A 22,836-nucleotide genomic window follows, 5' to 3' on the forward strand; every position below is an offset into this window, starting at 1 on the left:
ACAGGAATTCTTGCCATAGTAAGAAAAAACGTCACTTAACTTTTAGTCTTTTTTTTTTTTTTGTGTGTGTGATTGCAAATGTTTGAATTTCTGCTTTATATTCTTATATTGGCGCCACTTTCATCCGAATAATTCTTCTAACTTTATTCAAATTCTCTTTATATAATTTTTGTATAATGCGTAAGTTTGAGATGTATGAACAACTTATGTGCTATGTATCTTCAAAATATAAAACAAACTTTGTCATTAACCCAGTGATATTCTTTAATTTCTGCTTGGACTTAGAAAGTAAAATTCTCAGCAAAATTAACCAAGGTAACAAATTCTGTGTCAGAAAGACATTAGAAGCTGAAGAATTAAGTACATTATCTTGGCCCACACCCCTAAAATATTGCTGCAAACTTCGTTATGATCTTTACTTTCATTGGAAGCCATTTACGTGATTGGATGTGATACTCCCCTAAATAGTTTTTGGAAACAAAACCTTTTCAAAGAAGTCAAACTTTTAATGTTGTTTGGATTTAAAAAAACAGTTGGAAATTATTAAGTATTGTAACTACTGATCATATATTAGTATCATTATTCTTAATGTGTAATCACTTCAATAATTCAATTCAATAAACTATTTATCTCCAATAGTTTAACATTCGTAGTGATACAAATAATTAAAGTACACTCAACTCTGATCTTCAAAAAGATTATATCACAATTGTAATCTAAATACAAGCTTCACTTTTTGCTAACAACCAAATTGCCTGGCGCTGCCAAATTTATAGTTATTTACCAAACAAATTCCTATCACCTTATAACTTGGATTCTATCTACCCAAAAGTCGTTATATCGTGATCATAGTATTCGACACTATAGTATTTTGGATGTGCATTGCCCCGTCCGTCTCACCTTCGTTATTATTATTGTAGACGCCTTCAAAATTTGAATATTTCTGACCCTTAAGCATCCTTAGTTTATAACACTAAATTATAAATATGGTATTTCAATTTAGTTGAACATGTAGATTTAAACTATACAATAATCTATGTAGTACCATCACCAAAAATAAACTTTATGTTAAGTTCCAACAATGTTAATCTGGTGGCATTCGAGAGTATGTTAAACGTTTTCCCCTGTAGATATTTGCATCGTATAACATTTCAATGTTTTTTTTATGTAGTCTACCTTCCAAAGTTGTGAGAAAAAATACATTTCCACGGTACACTTAAGGACATGAAAATTTTAACTCTGCTTTTAACATTATATACAAGAATTTCTAGACATGAATCTTTTAAGCTTCATAAAGAGATCCTAAAGATGAAGTATGTTCAAAATGTCAGAAAAGTGGACTTGATCCCATTATGCACTGAACCCATTATAGAAGAGACAAACAAAACATGAATTTAGGTTACATTATGCGGAACTTTACTATAACTACAGGTTATCGAATATCATATCCGATATAATCCAATATCATACGAGACGTATAAGATAAGTGTGACACGTCACGCAACTTATGGCTCAAATATTTAATCCCATATAGCTCACGTGGCCATGGATTAATTGAAATCAGTGTTAGCACGCGCATAATTCCAAGCCATTATGATTATCCTAGTTTTCCGACTTCACTCCACTGACTCTTTCTTATGGGAATATCTGAAGTCAGTGCCTTACAATTTATCAGTATACTTTGAAAGAACGTCCAACATTTAATGAACTATAGGAAATATTTCACTTCCAACACTCCAGAGCGTGTTAAGGAACATGATGGATGCGCATATGTGAAGTAGTAAATAGTGGTAATTTTCTACATATTTTATACTACTTTATTGGGTTGCGTGACTTCTTGATCATCCTGTTTGTTTAGAAGAGTAGTGTACACAGCATTCATCAAATGAGGAAGAGGTTCAAGCTCCCTTGTTCATATAATTTGTATACATATCTAAATCTGGCAAATGTTTATTTTTGCCTATCTTTGATCTTGTGTACGCCATTCGTTTGGAAAGTTAAATTCCCGTGAATGAAAATAAAATTTGCTTTGGTATATGGTTCATTTAGATATCCTATTTTGTTTCAGATATCAACAAATCCGTGACAAATAATATATATATCTGGATGTCAATCTTGATATCAAAATTACTTCCCGAAAATTGACGAATAGTTATAATTATTGTAGTATATAAAAATATAAACAAATAAGAAGATGCAAATCACATCCTCTAATTTTCCTTACTAAATAGAATAAGTAACTGATGTTTATTCACGTCTGTCTTCTAGTACTTCATTTAGTTGTCAGCTAAGTATTTTATTGTTTTTCTGGATTAGCTAATAAATGTCCATCTAATTAATGTGATTATCATGATTACGTGTCAACTAATTTGGAATTTAGTTTTCTGATATTTCAATGATATTATAATGAGGATGGATTTTCTTTTTTGCTTTTATACAGGCACACACACACACACACACACACACACACACACATATATATATATATATATATATATATATATATATATATATATATATTAAAAAGATAGATAAATATATGCCTCTTTCTCCATAGAGTTGCATTGAAGCAGTTTGATGATCGCAATCTGCACACCTATTGGTCCAGTAAATAAGTTATGTTCCCTTTTCCCCCCTTCGACACACCGTGCAACCTGATTGGCGGAAGACATTGTTCGATGACCCATGTCGGCACACCAAGTCCCCCCTTCCATTAAAGTGGCGTACAAGGACGAGAGTAATCGCAGTCGGTCCTAGTGTTCCGAATACAGTTGTTGTAGTGCTTTGCTTTTCAACACTTCCGATGGACTATGTTGCCGTATAAGCTTGTGCTGTGGACTAATTGCATTTACCTATGTCTGTTCTTGTTTATTCGAGTGACTGTGGCTAATTATTACGAGACTGATGATGCCATAATCATAGAAGGTAAGAGTGTGGTTCATGTCCTTGATACTAAAAAAAGAGAGAGAGAAAAAATAAAAATAAAAAGTTCTTTTCGCATTCTGTTTCCTACACGCAAAAGTTTTCGTGTGCAAATTTGGTGATGACATGATTCGTTCTTGTTCTTCCATTGAAATCTCTCCACTAATTCATTAAAAAGCAAGGAAATTCGCTCGTGTGTGAAGGAACGTAATAGCAGTACCATAAAGAGGTGTATTTCATCACTCTTTGCTAGGTTGAACCATCTACATATTGTCTGTTTTAAAAACAAAACTGTAAGCAGATTTTTTTTTACACCTCATCTATTTCGAAAAAGAAAGTTTTCTGCTACTCTATTAGAACCTAGTGGGTCGTTATGTTACAGTACAGACTAATAGTTGCCGTTTGACGCTTGTGTGAACCAATGGCTTACACAATTATACAGCATAACTATTCCTGTCCGATAAAATGTCATGATTTGGTATCCTTGAAGAATATAAAGAATTAACAAACAAACAGAATATTTCTGACAGTGGATGGCAAAAATTTTCGCATAACATGTTGGTATTTGAACTCTATCTCTGTGTATTTTAGAGAAGAATCTTTATTTTTAAAAAACCTAAATTCTTCCACATATTGTAACTATTTTAGACCTGAAACGTAACAAAATTGCTAATTTTATGTCGTATATTTTGTCCTTTAGACTAAGAAAGACGGGTGATTAGTGAGAGTGAATTATTTTAAAGAATTAATGTAGTCAGAATGTGGGAAAATTTCGAGAAAACCCACGGATACGATGTTATTCATCGCAAATTCATATATCCTGGAATCGATCCATCGACCTCTTGCATCAGAAGTGAACACTGAGCTACCGTGCTTCCCGTAATTATTTCAGATTATAATAGACGTCCTAATAATATATATATATATATATATATATATATATATATATATATATATATATATATATATATATATATTTTAAGATTTATTGACATCAATGTTACTACTTCCGACTAAAATTTATGTTTCATAAATGTTTGGAAATGTTGACATACATCTGCTCAGAAATTTACCGGTAAGGGACTACATTACTATATTAGATTAAGCTTATATCTAAACGCTCTGGAAAGCAGAAGAATTGCATTATTGTAATCAGTTCGATATACATAACGCAAAAAATTACATACTGAATTTTACGTATAAATTGTAAGGATATACGATTATATTTCCAAAAGTAATTCTGTCATATTTGAAATTGTCATACTATATTTTCATCATAATATAGCTAAGATGAAGTCTGACCAAAAGGATTGAAACGGTATAAAATTTGAGCTTAAATCAACTTTAACCACGTAGTAAACAGATAAATAATATCTTCTTTCGTTGAGTTTTCTTTACAAACAACTAGTTACCCTACGTAATATGTTCCTTAAGTTGAATTTTGTAACGTATTTAAATACAATAATCTGACTATGCTAGTGATGTATGTTTACTAAATTTTATATTAATTTCTAATCATTGTATTTGCATTAGAATTCATGCAAAAGATACTATCGAATAAAGTCAAGTCACTTAGAAATTTACTTATTTCATTCATATGAGACTAAAAACTGAATTATTTTATCAATGATAAAGGAAATACACATCAATATTAAAAATTTCCTCAGAATAGATGCAAAAAGCTAGAACAAATATAATTGAAATATAATCAAATTATGATTGTTATTTATTTTTACGTCTCACAGTTAAACAATTTAGGCCAAAAGAAACGACTATTAATTAAAGTGAATGACCATGCAATAATTGGTGGAATGAGACTGTGGAAGAAACGAGAGAGCCTTGAGGAAACTCACGGACACGATGCTGTCCACCACAAACTCACAAGGCCTGGGATCGAACGAGGGATCCCTGTACCTCTGAGCTACAATGCATATTCGAAAAAGAAGGAATTGGAGCAATAATTAAGCAAATTTAGGTTCGTAATTAATTTAAAGAGGTTCTTACTATTAAAAGACAGACGCGCAATCGAAATTTTGTGCTAGGAAAGACAAATCATATAATATTATCTAATAATGCGTTTCCAATTCTAAGGAATTGAAATAACTTCAGATATTCATTTGGGAGATCAGCTTTGGGGGATAAATAAAATAAAGGAATAACGTAATACTCGTAAAGAAGATCTAAATGTAATGTTAACAGTTAATGACTTTTCTTTAGAGAGCACCTGGTACCGTTGTTGTTAGAATTAATTAGTTTAAAATTCTCATCATACATTACTTTTTGTTTAAAAATTTAGTTGTAAATGTAATACCGCAAATAATGTAAACAAACGTAAATTAACGAGTTTGGTGGGAGGACAGAAAATAAAACTTTTTTTTTTATCTGGTTGCAGCTCTATTAATGTTGAGAACCTGTTGTGTAAGGTGTGACTGTTAGTTCATTCGGTATGTCGCACGTCTTGTTGTGAAAGTTTTGCCGAGGGTCAAGTTGAACATTTGTAGAAATGAAAGTGCGACCGTGACCTTATACTGTGTTCGGTCTGGTTTCCGCATTGGCTCAAGTGTTAATGTCAAGAGCGCAGAAAGGAAGGATAATATACCTGTCGCTATTGTTTATTGTTTTCGATAACAAGCATGCCACTCTTTTTTTACAATGGCCGAATAGCGGTTAATTATTAAGATCAGTTACTTGGAATTTAGTACCATGTGACTATTTAGCACTATATAACATGAAAACCATTTGTTTTAATTTTTGTAAGATCCCGAGATAGTGACTTTCGGCGCCACGCCTCCACATTTTATTGCTAATAGAGTACTGTAGAGCAACATTTGTTATCTTGGCAAATATATATGAACAATGCAAGTAAACTGGAAGGTAGGTCAGGTTTGTACAATTTTACACAGCATCAAAATTCAAGCTTGTAAGTCAACAATTTTAAATCATATAAAAAATACTAGCGTTGATTACGCGATTCGCTGGGTTGAAATAAAATTAAGTACACAACTCCTTATCTCATCTGTTTGGTACCCGTGAGGTACGCTGTTTTTATATAAATATTATTATTTTTGGTTGAATTTGGATTTAAACGACAGCGAAAGTGTCACTGTTTATCTCAACGACCCCGAAAACTATGGATTCGATGCTAATATCGGTCATTTTCGATCATTTATATATATATATATATATATATATATATATATATATATATATATATATATATATATATATCCCTCTTCACCTTCCCCTAAGTTGCACCGTCAAAGTGAAATGATAAAAACCATCCTAGATCCGAATCTCATCTAGGTTGAAAATTTGGTTGAGATCGGTTGGGTGGTTCAAGAAGTCACGAACATAGTCACTTTCATTTTTATATAGTATATACAGATTAGCATATTATAAGTTGTATGTGCGTCATGCTAAGAGTGTGTGTGTGTGTGTGTCACTGTTAGGACTGTGCGTCACAGTTAGGAGAAACAACAAGAGATACAATCTCTTACTTAACAATGTATATTTTCATATACAGTTAATAAATAAATAAATAATCTATTTTACCAGAACAGAAGCTATCAACTGCATCAAATTGACAATTGAACGATTTTAAACGCATAATGATTTGTTTTCCTGAACTCGAAAACTACGCGTCAGAATAACCGTAAATCATGGCATTTAATCCAGCTCAAAGTCATCTATTAATTGATATATATATCTTATCTTTGGGCAATATTATAGTTGAATATATATTTAAGTTTAAAAGTTAATCGTAATTTAAAATTATATCCACAGAGAAAAAAAAAAGTAGCTGCTGTTCAGTTTCAGATGAACCTGCCAAACGTATGGGTATGGCAACTGAACATATTTAGTTAAATGTCTGTTGTGAAGTGTGCAGTAACCAGTGTACCAGACATTATTTTGCCTGTGTTACTGGACGCATATAGTCCAACAGCATGACAGGAAGGTGCTTACCAATCAATCTATCTCATAAACGAAATATGTTCAGTTGCCATCGCCATATGTTTGGCAGGTTCATCTGGAACTGAACAGTCGTCGTTGCGCCCCAAAGAACCGCTATGTGTAAAAACTACAACTTTTCAGGAGAAGCAAAAATCATTCCAAACTCTTAGTTTTGCCAAATACAAGAAAGCACTTGAAAAATTTAATAAAATTGATGCTGCGTATATTATGCACTGGACATTGCTGTAGCTTGCTTCAACAATATTATTTTACTATTTTAGTTTTTACGTAGCACATGTCGGTTTATCTTTGCGTCTTTATAAGCACATAGATGATCAATACGTACGTGATGAGAATTTGAAGCCCTTAATTTCAGTCTATTATTTTTTTCAAAGTTGTGGCGAAACAATTGAATATACACTTATCACATTGCAAGGGACACTGCCTGACAGCTTTCAAGTTTATTTGCTCAGCATAACTCAATTTCGACAAAAATGTCACATAGCGGTTCTTCGAGGCGCAGCGACGAGCTACTTTTTTCTTTGTGTTTCATTAACAATATTATGTACTTGTCTTACTAGTCTTATAGTGAAAAGCTTGAGGAGGATGAACTTTAGGATCAATTTCATCTTAATATGTGGCGCGATTATCGTGAAACTTCAATTTTTAGGTTTAAATTTAGAAAGAAGGATAACTTGGCATGAGCATTTACACTTATCCATATAGTTTTGTTCAGTTTAATGTTTATCGGTTAGTGTATGTATGTATTATCTTTGGAGAACTTTTCTTACCCGTTACGAGGTTACAATATTGTAGAGTTTGTGTTATATCGTAGTAAAAGATAAATTTCCTTATTTCCCTAATACTCTAAACTGTAAAGTTTTTCGATTACTTGCTCTTCTGCTGTCTAAAAACAAGCTTGGAATCACAAATATCTACAGTTTAATTGTCACTTTTTGTATGTGTGTGTTCTTTAACTTTCCAAAATGCTTTCTTTCATGCATTCATGTTTTCTTTCATTATTCATCGAAACCATACACGATTTTCTTGCATTTACTTGAAGTACATGGTATACAATCCATGATTTTTTTTTATCTCGCGGATAATATTACAGACTTAGCTGGACAAATAATATGTTACATTTACCATGCATTCTTGGCACATACACAGTAGGACTGTCAATTTTAATTATATTGAATCTTCCGTGAATTTACTGCCATGTATAGTAGCTTTTCGTTTTATGAATATGAACAAAATCTTCACTATGAAATTTCCCCGAATGATTATTCACTATTTTGATATGCAGTTTAATTAATAAAAAAAACTACATCAGTAGGTAGTATATCAAAATATCAGTTAAATTTTGTTAAAGCAACTACGCGGTCTGCACAAAATCTTAATTCGAAAAGTTTACTCTTCGTTTCTTACAAGACGTCTGGTGGCAGTTGCTCTTGAATTTCAATTGATGAAGTTAGAAAGCAATTGAAACTTGAATTTTTATTACGTTATGCCATGTGGCATATTTGATTACTGCTGACATTCTGGTATAATAATATGGTAGATGAAATCCTTACCTCTAGTATTATTACTTTATATGAGTGATCTCAACTATTTGTTCTCACGGTTAACTGTGTATTCTTTGTAATGAAGTGAAATTTTTGAGTTTTACGTCCCACGTTATGCCGGCTAGGCTAAAGAAGACGGTGATAAGAAATGAATTAAATGATGGAATGAAGAAAGTGGGAGGAAACGAGAGAATCCTGACGAAACCCACGCACACGGTGTGTGTCCACCACAAAGTTCACCTGGCGCGAGCTAGGATCGAACCAGGGACCCTATGCACCAGAGGTGAACGGTCTACCACTGAGCCATCGCGGCACCTATTATTTGTAATGAGTCCGCACGATATGCTCGTAGCTAGAGAGTGGCCAGGGGATTACCCCCTCTCGCTCCTGAAACTTTTAATTGTTTGTTGGTATATGTGTATGAATGAACGGTGAGTGCAAATTAGCACTCTCCAAAATTATCTCATTCCTCTTGTCTTAGTATATTGGATATGGGTCTGCTCCACGGTACACTTAGCGTAATAAGCATAAGCTTTAATTTAATGCAAATATTATTATAAGTCAATAAATTCTCTGCAAAATAAAAATATTAAACTCTTAATATTTCTAACCCCTTTTTTTTAAAAATTAGTATTGGATGAAATTGTTTTAATTATTTTTCCCGGTATTATCACAATCTTGAGTGTTGTGCAGCAAGCTTAACAAATTTCGCTGCAGAATACTATGGTTTGACATACCTGTGGAAAACATTGGTACCGTTGAATATCACATCAATCTTTGATGGGGAGGATCCTGGTTTGATTTCCATTAGAAGCATAATTTTCGATTTTGATCAACCATCGTAAGGCAATTCAGGAATTACCCGAATTAAAAGGCATCAAATTCTGACCTTGGAGGCCAGGAATAACAGCAGTAATATACACCACGTAACTTAAAGCCGTAAAAGTGATAGTAATGCTCGTAAACCATAATACCAAGGATGTTATAACTGAAGATTGCTCATATCTGAATATAATATTGGTCATAAAGAATGTTTTGTAGAAAGTTCATGGATGAAAGGAATTAGTTTTCTCTAAACCATGTTGAGCGTGCCTAGCGTTTGTTTAATTTATAAGCAAACAAAGAATTAAAGATTGTTTCATGTTTATTAGATCTACACTGTTTAAACTTACTTCGTAGAGAACGATAACTGTTTTGTGAATCTGTCTCTGTTAATTCGCCTCATTGTCATTGTATGTCGAAGTTTAGCATTCCTTATCAGCACATACGCTATGTGAGACATGAACCTACAGTTTAAGGTAGAATCCGAATCACCGTAATCCCCTCCCAGCACCAGGCGACATTTGCTCTAAAAAAGCCTGCGTTACTCGCTAGACAAGCGGGGGAACGATTTGCCTCGTAATACGAATCTCGCATTCTCTAATACCGTATTCTAAGAAAAGAGAAATAATCTAATAATAGAGCATGATCGATAAATGAACTTACAAATAAATAATATAGTAGATTAAATAAATCAGTCAATTCAGACTAAATACGTATAATTGAATATAACTATAATTAAATAATTTTGAATTTATGAGAACAAGAATTATGATTATATTTTCACTATAAATGTAGAACATGAATCATATGATTGAAAATGTCAGTAAATTACCAAGTGTAATGTATTAAATAATAATAATAATTCGATGAAAAGTGGTTTATACATGAACATATACCTAAACAAATTTTAATCCATCCACTTGTGAACAAGGATAATCCCTCAAAAGTTGCTTATCAAAAACTGCTCGCATTAAATTTCTGCACATTATCTTTTCGGCTTCTAGATATAGAGGATGCAGAGTAATAGATACAGAATTTAACTATAATAAAACCTTAAAAACTCGACTTCCGTATGTATCGGATATGCCTCGATCTTAAAAAATAAACACACTGCTGAACAAGACTGCACTTATTTCATATAAAAACACATTTGCATGTGACTTTTCGATCTTCTAGCCAAGATCCTCATCAGACGTACACTCACCGGTCAGGATCTTGGCTAGAAGATCGGAACGTCACATGCAAATGTGTTTTTATATTAAATAAGTGCAGTCTTGTTCAGCAGTGTGTTTATTTTTCTGATTTTATTTGCAAGACATATGACTATGATTGTGTGTCAGCCTCAATCTTGAATATCTGTTTCTGGAACCGAAAGTGCGATCATCATGGAGGTACACAAGTACTTGACGCGAATAAAAACTCAACTTGTGGTTTTTGATCTCATTCTAACGTGTAGATTCCATTCCATTTAACCTTGTTGCTAATAAGACACATTAAGCTGTAATCAGAAAACTAATTTAGTCTAAACTAATTTAATATCAGAAACATATAAATAGCGTCTACTGATCAATTTTTAAGTAAATAGATTCTTGAACAACAAATTCTACCATTTTGCTGACGATGTAATTGAATTCCTGTTCAGGACTGTATTTGATACGTGGTAACATTGCATACAAGTTACATATTTTTCCCTTGGATCGAACCAGGATCGTCCATACTAAAAATGAGGACGTTAACAATTTATATAGCAAGAAACAATCTGCTGATTGGTGTTATAATACAAAGTTACGAAGTTTTCAACAAAAGAAACTGTCATTCTAAGATCTATATAATTTTTTAAATGTCATGTTTTTATATTCAAGCTAAGCTCACGAAAGTGTTTTGTTTATTTACTAGCTGAAATACTGTTATTCGCACGAGAAGAGTAAATTTTATGCATAAATCTTTTAAAACAAAGAATGCGTGAAATATATAACGCCGGTTCTCGGGCGAGCTAACATGCCCGTTCCTTGCACGAGAAGAATAAAGTTAATGCAAAATAATTCAAAGATCTGAAAGATGTAACCTCGACCACAGGAAGAATGGTTGAGTTGCCTACGTCACAGGTGCTATGATTCACTGTTCATAATATGTGCATAAATTTTAACCGCTTCTGAATCCCCCTGTCGGTTCGAAAATCGAAAAAACGGCTTCGTAAGTGAGTAGATCTGATTAAGATCTGTCTGTGTGCAAAATTTGATAACTGTAGGCGACATCTTTATATGCAATGATCTGATACACACACACACACACACACACACACATATATATATATATATATATATATATATATATATATATATTTGTATAGCTTAATAAACGCGTAACTTTTTGTCTCAACTATAGACATGATTTCAAAATAACGAGTGCCTGAATGTAACTATTAAATTAACTTCCTAACTTAATTTTATTCTAGTGTTCTCGTAATATAATCAACATACTTTGTATCCAACACGAAGTTCAACAGATAATTCGGTTGGAATTCTAATACTTATATATGTTCACTCAAACTGCTTTATTCGAATAAACTATCCTAGCTACAGAATTGTTAAGAATAACAATTTGTTTACTACCGGCGTAATGGTCGCCGGGTTGAAACGTAGTACAGAAGCAAAGTGAGGCACAAGATGTATTGCATGTAAAGTGAGTTACACGAAAAATATACCATGAAGTATATTAAGAGAGAATGTTTGTGATTTTACAGTGAATGAGGTATGAGCAATAAATACGATTTATGTGTTGTATAATTTGGAGATAACCTCTTGTAGATAAAACCTATCTTTTGATGCTTCTAATGTTGTTTTCTCATAATATACTTGCTGATATTCTTGGATGTTGTGCTTTTCATCTAGATTTTACATCGTAATAATATCATAATTTTATTGGGAAATCAATTTTTGATTCTCTTTTTATTTGTCCTTGTAGTTATAAATTGGCGTTTTGTCATATTTTACAGAACTATTGTAACAAACGAGCGTTAGATGTTTTTAAAATTTGTTTTTCTTGTAAATACATTTTCAAACACAATAACTATGGGGAAAATATCTATATAGAACTGTAATTTAATAATTACATAAAAATAAGGTTTATTGGAAACGGAGATGATGGTGTTTGTTGTGGTTGTAGATCCAAATGTCTTTACCAAATAGTATTAAAGTATATCCACCATTAAAACGAAAGAGCTGACCGCATAATTGACTGTTTGTGGTTTTGCAATCCTCTAAGGTTAAAATTTTCTGGTTTGCTTACGCTATATATTGCTTTCTCAACTTATTTTACATCACGACCCATCTTTCATCATATCCTCTTGCCAGCTATCTTCGTAAGTAATTTCCGGTTTGTAATAAGTTTTTTTCTGCTTTCTTTAACTGTATGGAATTTTACTTAATACTAGCTGTACCTGCTCTCTCTACACAGTGCATCATTTACATATGAGCATGAGTCTCTTTGTTATTCCTCACAACACCTGTACATGTCCTTTTACAGATACAAGTGAAGGACGTCTTGATAAAAGTCCGCAAGATGTATCATAAAGGGGAATTTTTTTTCGATTATTTTTTCAATATCACGCACCGTTTGCAAGATTTGAGCCTACTTCCAGTTAGAGTTTCTAATTCATGTATGACCAGTGCTTTCTTCCCTCTTGCATGCAGTATGTAATAAGTAAATACATTACACACACAATTAATTATAATGTCAGTGATGTATGTGTTCATTAGACACTCCAAACAATAAAGATTTTTTAAGATTGGAAAAATGATTATCCTTTGTTTTTCATTATCATTTGGGCATGAAACAAACTCCGGAGAGAGATATACTAACTTCGTATACAAATGTGTGGTGTTGGAATGTGTAGCTCTTAGGATATCATGCTTTACTTTTTAAAATTTCAATACTTCCAGTGTACCCCTAAAAATGTAATAAAGAAATAATTATTTTTTAAATATTCAATCAGAACTGAACAATCTACATGAAATTTGCAATCGATCAGTGAAAACGGCATCTTTCTAGAACTTGTAGTTTGCGAGATATCCTTGCCAAAAGAATTGGCCACTAACATATAAACTTTTCTTGATCGCAAACATATAAACCTAACATTTTAATATATAGATTCTTTGCTGTATTTGGAATTAAGTATGGAAAGAAAAATATGTCTACCAAAATAAATTCAAAATAGGCTTTAAAAATACACTTTTCGCTGCTAAATCCTAATTACATTTATCTTTTTGATCTCTATTCTCGTTCTCATGTGTTTCTCTCACGACCCCTTCCTATGGATTCCGATGGCCTTGTTTGGAGACTCTACAATATGTTTAAAAACAATTTTCGGTAGCGTTGAAATTAGCAATTTAATTTTAAGGATGTGTCAGTATGTGCTCTTAACCGATTGGTTAGCACACATTAATTCTGGATTCAATTTTCGGGAGGAGGGAGGCAAAGAATTCAGTACAGGAGGCAATTGATAGGGTTGCCTACAAGACAAGAGTTGACTCTGTCTCGTCTCGGAAAGGTGTCATGGAAGTGACGTCTCTTCTCAGAAAGTCTGTTTCTATTGAAAGAGCTCTATGACATTTGTATCTGTCACAAAAATTCTATTCCGTCTTGTCCTGTGAGCAACCCTATAAAATAGGTGCTAATTCATAGTTTTGAGGGTGACTTGTCCCAAAAATGTTTCGTTGAAGTAATGTCCCGTCTCAAAAACTCTATGTGTTTCTATTGGAAGAGCTATCTTGAATCTCGTCACAAAAATTGTTTATTTATCAAGAATTAAGATGTATTGAATTCCTCTCAGCGAAGACAAAAAAAAAAAAAAAAAAAAAAAAGCCTTAGAAAGATCTCCAATTGAATGTGGTTACTTGATAGACATATTTTAAGATGATATTCTTGTTTCATCTCACTCAGTGATGGCTTTTGAGGGAAATCACATTAGCGCTATATAAGCTAAAGGAAAAGAACTTAGCTAATATATTAGTTCTTTACAAACTTTCTTCTATCAGTTTGTAGTAATAAAAGTTAAATTTTTAACCACGTGACTCCCTTCAAGAGCTGCCATTTAAACCTTATTAACGTAATACTGGATTCCAGAAATTGATCAGAATTCAGAGAAAAATATGATAAGAATATAATAATTCCCATAATAAGAACTGGGTTTCTGTGATGACCAATAAATACAGGTTTCAAGTTCTTTCTTGCTTTTCCTGGAATTTTCTGATTGTAATCCTTATTAGTGAATATTTCTTCATAAAAATCCGTTATGTACAGAGTAAAGAGAAGAAGATTCTGAGTGCTGTAGCTAAATTACACGTCATAGAGATTTCTTTTTTTAATATAGAGCAGTCTCATTACTCTTATTGAAAGGTTCCGGTACTTAGGTGAGCAAACAGGTAGTATCAGGTAGATTAATACAGCTGCACATAATACACAGCGTGTACAAAGAAAAAAACTGTGATTGGAAGTGGTAAAGCAACCTAGCCTCGAGGATAAGATTCACCAACCATCACATGGAATACTTTTGACGCCTCTTCCTTGAACTCTTATTCAGTTTTGTAATGAAACCAAAACAAACTCAACTGGTTTAATGATTTGTTTAATACTTCACTTCTAACGCTGCTTGCACCGCGAATAAATAATATTACGGCACCTTGCAATGAATTTGTTGTATAAGGAAGGACAAGCACGTGTAACTGTATTAGTATCAGGTTAAAAAAAAAAAGAGCATGCGGGAATGATCGGAACTCAAACGTAAGCATTGCCAATATTCGCGGTCGCGTAGAGCTCTAATAGGAGTTGCTGATAAATCTAATCTTCTTTGAGAAAAGGGGAAGAGACATGATGGCTAAGTGCTAAAGTAACAATCTCTAGCTGAAGGGTCCTTGGTTCAATCTCAGATCATATGAGCTTGTGTGGTCAATATCGTTCCTGTGGATTTTCTCGGGGTTCTCTCACTTTATCATTCCACCAATTCTTCTATAAGCATTGATTTGCATTTTTCATTAATCTGCCTTACCTATAAGACAAATCCGTGAACTTTACAGTAAATATTTCATTTCATTTCAAGTATGTTCGTTGTTATTCATGGCTTTTAACTTTCCTTATCAGAACGGAAGCGCAAAACTTAGTGTTCATTACTCTTAAATGTCTTGTTTCAAAATAATAGTTCCAATGCATGTCTGTTAATACTGTTATAAAGCATTAAAAATACTCAATTGAACAAAACATTTTAATGTACTATATTTATGTATTCACATATTAAGAATGGGTAAATAGCATGAATATTTTACCCTGAAAACAAGAATGAAGCATTTACTTATTATTTAAGCAGTAAATATATATTATTTGCCCTGACATTATGTCTAATAATTAATCATACAAACATTCATGGGTAAGATATCACTGGGTTTTTCACCTTTGTCTTTCTGTTTGCCTAGCAATTGCTCGCCTCTGATGTGTTCTCATGTTTGAAATTTAAGATTCCTTTCAGTACTGAGGCTATATGAGACGTAGATCTTGACCTTAACTTGAAATCCGAACTATACGAGTTTCCAGTGGTATCCGGGTCTCCCGGTTAGAAGGCGCGTATAATAACCACGAAGACGCTCACCTCTGGTGCTCTTATTCCTGATGATGTTAGTTTTAATTCAATCAAAAGATGTTTTTTAGTTTAACATCCCAAGATTATGCACTAAGACTGATGGAGGAGGTGATGGTGATATAGATGATAATAGTGGAATAATGCAAGTGGTAGGAAACGAGAGAATTCTTAATGAGAAAACCCACGCTTACGATGTTTATAAGTGAGATAAATTAAGAGAGAGTCTTAACATAATTTCATACTAATACTTTGGACAACCTCTATGTTCCAAAATGTAAGAAATATTATTATGCAACAACTTCCGGAAAACCCCTTAATTCAAACCTCTTAGCACCGCCAAACGTGTGGTCAGTGCGAAAATTGCGTAAGTCATAGCACGTAAACAAATATTAAATTTGAAAGTAACATCCAATAATATCTAAAGGGATGTTAAATTTTCAATCGACTTAGGATGAACATTTTTGCGACAGCCCCTTATTAGAGTAATATATAACCTTGTAGTTATGCAACCCAATTTACATTTTGGCACAAGGAGAATGAACATTTTTTGCTTGAAAATTAGCACATCATGCACAACATTCAGTAAATATTTCTACAACTGCCGAAGAGGGCTCCTTGACACAATGATAAGTATCAATTTATTTATCGTTAGTAAAGGTCAGGCACAGTTACAATAACCATTGTATTACTAAAACTGAACATTAAACAAAAAAAGTGTCAAATACTATAAAGAAACAGTATCAAGGAACTATTAATTCAAGCTATAGCGTCTATAAATTCAAACTATATAAAAAGAAGTGTGAGATTGCAAAAATAAATGTATGTGTGAATAATTTACTCGATTGAAGAGGTAATCAGTGAGGTAATTCTCATTTGACTTTCAAAGGAAAGTCTTTGTTGTTATACTTGCGCCCGATGCTTGCTATTATCATACCTACAGCCAGACAAGGGTAATTTTAGCCCACTTAGCTGGCCTATAGTTTGTGATTATTCCTTTTATGCACGAAATTTTGGGTTCGATCCCCGATGAAAGATCACCAAACGTAATACAGTGGCTCCAGACTCCACTTTAAACTGTAATTCATGGCCCATTTACATTCCTCTCTGTTAACAAGGGATGTAAATACAAATCAACTAACCATTTCCCAAATAGAGACGGCACGTATTTGCAGAAACGACTTTAAGTATACTTTCGTTTGCTCGTTTCGGAGTAGTTTAATGTCTCTCTTTAGTAGTGAAACTATATGACCCTTCATTTATATATGAAACTATATTGATTCGATTAGGGATACCTCATATACATGAACTCAGTGATTAAGGCACATTTATCAGATAGTCAAGCATGCATTAGGTCAAATTACGGTAGTATGCCTCCGATTTATTGGTATTCTGACTTCTTGGTACTATGACCAAACCTCTTAGCTTGACGGGAAAAAATGAGATACAAATATTATAATTTTAGATGAGTTATAATATAGGACTTTCTAATACATACATTAAAAACGATATTATTGATAGACACCAGTAGTTTCGTAGATTAAGTTGATACAATGGAAAAACGATAACACTAACCACAAGGGAATAAAAAAAGGGGAAAATAGCTATTTTTCTTTTTTAAATCTTTCTAAAGCCAAAATTGGAGATAACGGTAAAGATATACAAGACTCATACTACTTGCTATATGTAATAGGTTTTGTCTTTCCCACTATCCTATGTAACTGAATAACAAGAAAGCCACAAATTCTGCATATTTCAAAGAGAAAAACAAAATATATACTGTAATTCCTTATTTAGGATCACATTGTGCGGCTTATAAGATTGTATTGTACGTACTTTCGTTACTCCACATGATAAAACACGAAAGAAAGCGTATTTTGAATTCTGCTTTTGCAGTAGATAGATAGAGCGATTATATTTTGACTGAGTTCCTTGTTAATAGAGTCAATCTGTTAATATCCTCAAGTCTAACGGTGATTTTAATAATGGCTCCCATTCTTATTATTAAGCATTCTGCCTTTTGGCAGATTCTGGGGCTAATGATGTTTTTAGATTTTTCATTTCTATTTACTTTTTATTATTACTTTTAGGTTTGTGCCTACGTTTCTCGATCTTCAACCTCCTTTTTTAACTTCTGATATTTTCTTCTATTTTTCAAGTTATCGATCAGTTGTGTTCTTTTCCTTCCTGCTCCTGGCTTTTCTTCTATGGCAGCATGAAGAAAATTTCTTCCCAAAATGTGTCCAATTCAATTGGCTTTTCTATGAAGGATGCTAGCCAAAAGCATCCTCTTCTCTCATATCTGTTTTAAAACATCTTCGTTTGTTACTCTCTCTGTCCATTTTATCTTCTCCATCTTCCTCCAACACAACATTTCAAAGCTCTTGAAATATTCTTCTCTAACTTCCATAATGCCCAAGTCTCTGAACCATACACTCCAAAGCTCCACATATAGCACTTTACCAACTTCTTCCTAAGTCCAATATTAAGCCTGCTAGTTAAGAGTGATCTTTCCTTGCTGAATACTCCTTTGGCTAAGGCAATTCTTGACCTGATCTCTTTGGTACAGTAACGGTACGCTGACTCGTAAGGGCACGTTTTCACTGAATATTCTCATGACTTTCAATTTTTTTTTATGTTCATTTCTATTCCAAATAGTTTCCCAGTGTAAACTATTTTCTCAATCATCTCCTGCAGTCCAGATTGGGAATTTCCTTTCGTTTAAGATGAGACTCGAAGGAATTCCTCAAACTCTCCTATGCTTTTAGAAAGTTACATATCCCGTACGTGTAAGTATCGCGTGAATTCTTCTTCACTATCTTTAGCAGAGTTTATTTGGTATTGAAATATATTTCCATTTCCATATTGAGCAAGTTTTGGTTAAAAAGATTAATTACATGGAATTCTACGTGAAAATTAAAGTTTGTCCAAACAGGTTTCCGTTGAAAATAAATTACTTAAAATATAGCTACATTGTTTTTTCGACTCCTTTTGCTTTCTCTCGTATAATATAATCGCTTTTTATTACATTTTTAAACAATTACATTGGCTATTACTACTGGAATAGTTTATTACTAATGTATACTACACGTTACTCAATTTCATGGAAAGATGTGCAAGAACAGACATTCCCAAGATATACTGTAGATACGACAATATCATGTTCAACTTTGCGTGACGTTTCTTGCAATTGGAATTTGTGATTGCACACTAAATCCATTTAATATCCACTGCATGTAAAGATGTAATTACTTATGCAATTGCTTTGACCTTGGTTAACCATTAAGTCTATTCAGTTAAAGAGAAATTCCAGCTACTTATAAAATTAACTTTCTCACGTTATTATTATTATTATTATTATTATTATTATTATTATTAACAACGTAAACTGGATATTAGTTATATTTTCTATTGTTTGCACAGAAGCTGATATTCTAACAATCCAATATTACAGATTTTTTTTATTGATATCTTGTAATTTTACATTGGAGCGATAATAGGAAAGATGAAAGTGTGGTGGTCCTAGAAAAAGTAAAATTCGAGATTGCAACGAATTTACTCATTTCGTGGCTTTTACATATCGAAAAAAGTTATTTAAAAAGTCTATATATAATTCTAGTTCTTTCTTTGAATTTTCTTTCTACACTCAAAAATAACAGTAGTTTACTGAATTTGACAAAATTACTTCTTTTCTTCAAAAACGGCTTAAATGATTATGTTCACTTTTCATAAGTTAATATTTCATTTACAACTCTACTCTACAGCATTAGTGTGTTTTTTTTGGGGGGGGAGGAGAATCAAGGAAGAGCAGTTTAATTTTGAGGATAAGCTCTATCCAGATAATATTCACAAAAATAACTCAGATAATTTTGTTCTATTTTATAAATAAAAGTTCCATTAACATTCTTACAATATGGCGTAAGTTAATTTCATTTAAAAAAAAATTTCAAGGAGTAGTTCGTTTACTTTTGGAAATAAGTTTTGTTCGGGTGATTTTCTCAAACACGATCTATTCCTTTTTTTTCATATTCCATAAATAAATGTTTCATCAACAACCCTGAAAAACGGCACAAGCATTTGGGTGAACCTGGGTTTTTATCATTACATTTTGATAGAAGTGCGTTTCCTAAAGGGGTAAAAGGTGTTTAAATTTTTCATAATGAATAACGACTGCTAGGCATGGGCGCGAGACCAAACGAGACGAGAACTGAAACAAGTCTCGTCTCGTCTCGCAAAATCAAAAGCTGTTCTCGTCTCGCGTCTCGTCTCGTCTCGCAGACCTAAGTTCTCGTCTCGCGTCTCGCAAAATTTTGGAAGTCTCGTCTCGCGGTCTCGCGCGAGACTTCTCGCGTTGGTCTCGCAGTCTCGCAAATTAATACTGGAATAATGTAGTCTTCATTCGACCCTTTTAAAATAATGTATACTCAAAGTTTACATAGTTTTGTTTCATAGTTGCATTGTTACACAATGCTTATCCACTCATTCCGATTCACAATGCTTGATTTTACACTCCACATTCTCGGTATTAAAAATGCCAGTTTTCTGTAGTCTCTGTCTATGTGAAGTATGAATGAAATCGGCATGTTACATTTGAGTAATCTTACTTGCAAGATAAAAGCTTTCAAATAACTTGGTAAGAACGGTAACTCAAATAGCTGTATTTATAGTAAACATGCAGCGTTAGTAATATATATTTCACAACTTAAATGCACTTTCATCTGAACGTTTTCTTAACAATTGAGAGTTGATTAATCTTTAATAACTACAAGAAAGATTACAATGAGCTTAAATAAATAAATAAATAAATAAATAATAATAATAATAAATATTATTATTATTATTATTATTATTATTATTATTATTATTATTATTATTATTATTATTATTATTATTATTATTATTATTATTTAGTCTAACCGAATTATATACAAGATTTCCAATGCTTGGAATTATTGTCACATGGAATTAAACAGTTACAATTTTAGATCTAACTCTGTTACAAGTAACACACGTTCGAGATACAGAAAGCAACAATGTAGAATCGATAGTCACCTTGAACAACTTGGTTTTGGTGAGAGGATCCGTCTTGCAGCCATAAATCCATTTATCCTAAATTTATGTTTACGGAAAAAAACACTGCTTTATTTTGACTTAAAAAAAAATCCTTCTTAAACAAGCCAATAGGCCCTTTTTCTGCCTTCATAAAACAAGTTACCGTAAGAAAACAATTTGGTGGGCAGGAGGAACAAATCTGTTCTAAACCCAGAGGCTTTACATCACATTGGAACTAAACAGTGTCTTTTTCCCTCATATATATATATATATATATATATATATATATATATATATATATATATATATATATAATGCATTGAAAATAGGAAGAAGAAAGTCAGAGTGTCAGAGACAGACAGAAACAGAGAGAGAGAGAGAGAAGGTATGGTATCCTCTAACCGACGTCTCGAATTTCTGCACTGAAGGAAAAATCAAAGCGAGCCGTATATTTTTGAACTAAGATATTTTTACCGAGGGTGCAATAACAGAAGACTGGAAACCGCAGCCGCGAATATGCAATGTTACCTAAGTTCATTGTACCCGTCTACAAAATTTTCCGAAAAGACAGCTTCCAAATATGTCCTCAATAAAGAAATAAAAAAAAATGTATTGTACTGGTGTTTGCTATCCTGCTTTTATGATTTGTCAAGATGTTGTCTCATCATCAGGAGGATGGTGGATACACAAAACAAAACGTGTCGTTTTTCCCCTATTTGCCTCCCCCTTCTCAAGAACTTTATGACCAAAGATCTTGGCTCACGACCCCAAAGAGAAAATAAAGAAAACAGTGTAGATAATGGAAGAATCTATTTCATTGCATTTTGGGAAAGTAGTTACAAAGAAAAACTAACACAATCTTTATTTCTTGAATCTTTTGTCATGAGGAAATCTCCTAAAATAACTAGATTTTGATTTAACCTTGTTAACTTAAACCTATCATGAAATCAGTAATTGTGACAACCTGACCAAACCATTACAAGAAACAAGAACAGCTAACTAAGCAACTATCAGTGTTGCCGAAAAGTCACAACACTTACTCCGTTAACTAGATACTTTGAAACTACCAAAATAACAGTAAAACATAAAAAAATCAATACAAATTTCATAATACAAAGGAAAATTGTATTTTTTTATTTCCACTAGTCGACATAATTTATAGTAAATGTTCAAATAAATGCTAGCCCAAAAGTTTAGAAATAAACTATTAGTTACTGACTTGCCTTCGTCTGCGATTGTCTCTACGATTTCAGGTGATGATGTTGTGTGGAAGGGATGTTTCGATGAGAACCATGCACTTCTAAGGTATCACTTTTGTAGAGCATTAACATCTTTGGGGAGTTCATAATTATGACAGCATTGTTCCTTACTGCAAAGTACAGCACGAACGCACAATATTGATTTACAATTTCTGGACCCATTCTGTTCGAGGATTGGGGACGAGCAAGTTCAAACAAATTTTCTTTAAATTTGGCTTCACTCGAAATAAAAATATTTTATATCCACTCGAGAACTCGGTTCAAAAAATCTCCAATTCGACTTGATATTTGCTCAAGTTTCGAGTAGTGTCGGGTCCAAACAAGTTTAATTCTATAGTATTAGTAGTTTTTATATTAACTAGTGATGCTCACGAGATGCGACAAGAGGAAAAATTAGTCTATCTTGAGATGTCGTTAATGTATTATCACGAAACAAATGTGAACTGTTTCTTGAATATCACCAGTCCTGGTCACGAGGCGAGACAGATTTGATTTTGTCTCGCCCAGTCTCTATCTCTCGCCTGAAAAACAAGATTAAACAAAACAAAATACGGAAAATTAGCTGTTTGTTTAGGCAAATAGTAAACGTTTCCACTTTCGGTATGACCAGGCCTGAATTCAATTCATTTTTGGTGTT

At 32.8% G+C, this 22,836-nt stretch overlaps 1 protein-coding gene across 1 annotated transcript in view; it reads left to right on the plus strand.

Annotated features, from left to right (window-relative positions):
• The first annotated feature begins 2,732 nt into the window (after window positions 1-2,732).
• The window catches only part of LOC145673013 (uncharacterized), a 134,785-nt gene continuing 114,681 nt past the window's right edge, over window positions 2,733-22,836 (plus strand). Inside the window, exon 1 of the mRNA XM_081742317.1 lies at window positions 2,733-2,925. Coding sequence (XP_081598443.1) covers window positions 2,811-2,925 — 115 coding nt within the window. The 5' untranslated portion in view covers window positions 2,733-2,810. The remainder of the gene's footprint in view (window positions 2,926-22,836) is intronic.

This window comes from Thermobia domestica, chromosome 16 (assembly GCF_964235325.1).
Source record: "Thermobia domestica chromosome 16, izTheDome1.hap1.1, whole genome shotgun sequence".
NCBI classification, from domain to species: Eukaryota; Metazoa; Arthropoda; class Insecta; order Zygentoma; family Lepismatidae; genus Thermobia; species Thermobia domestica.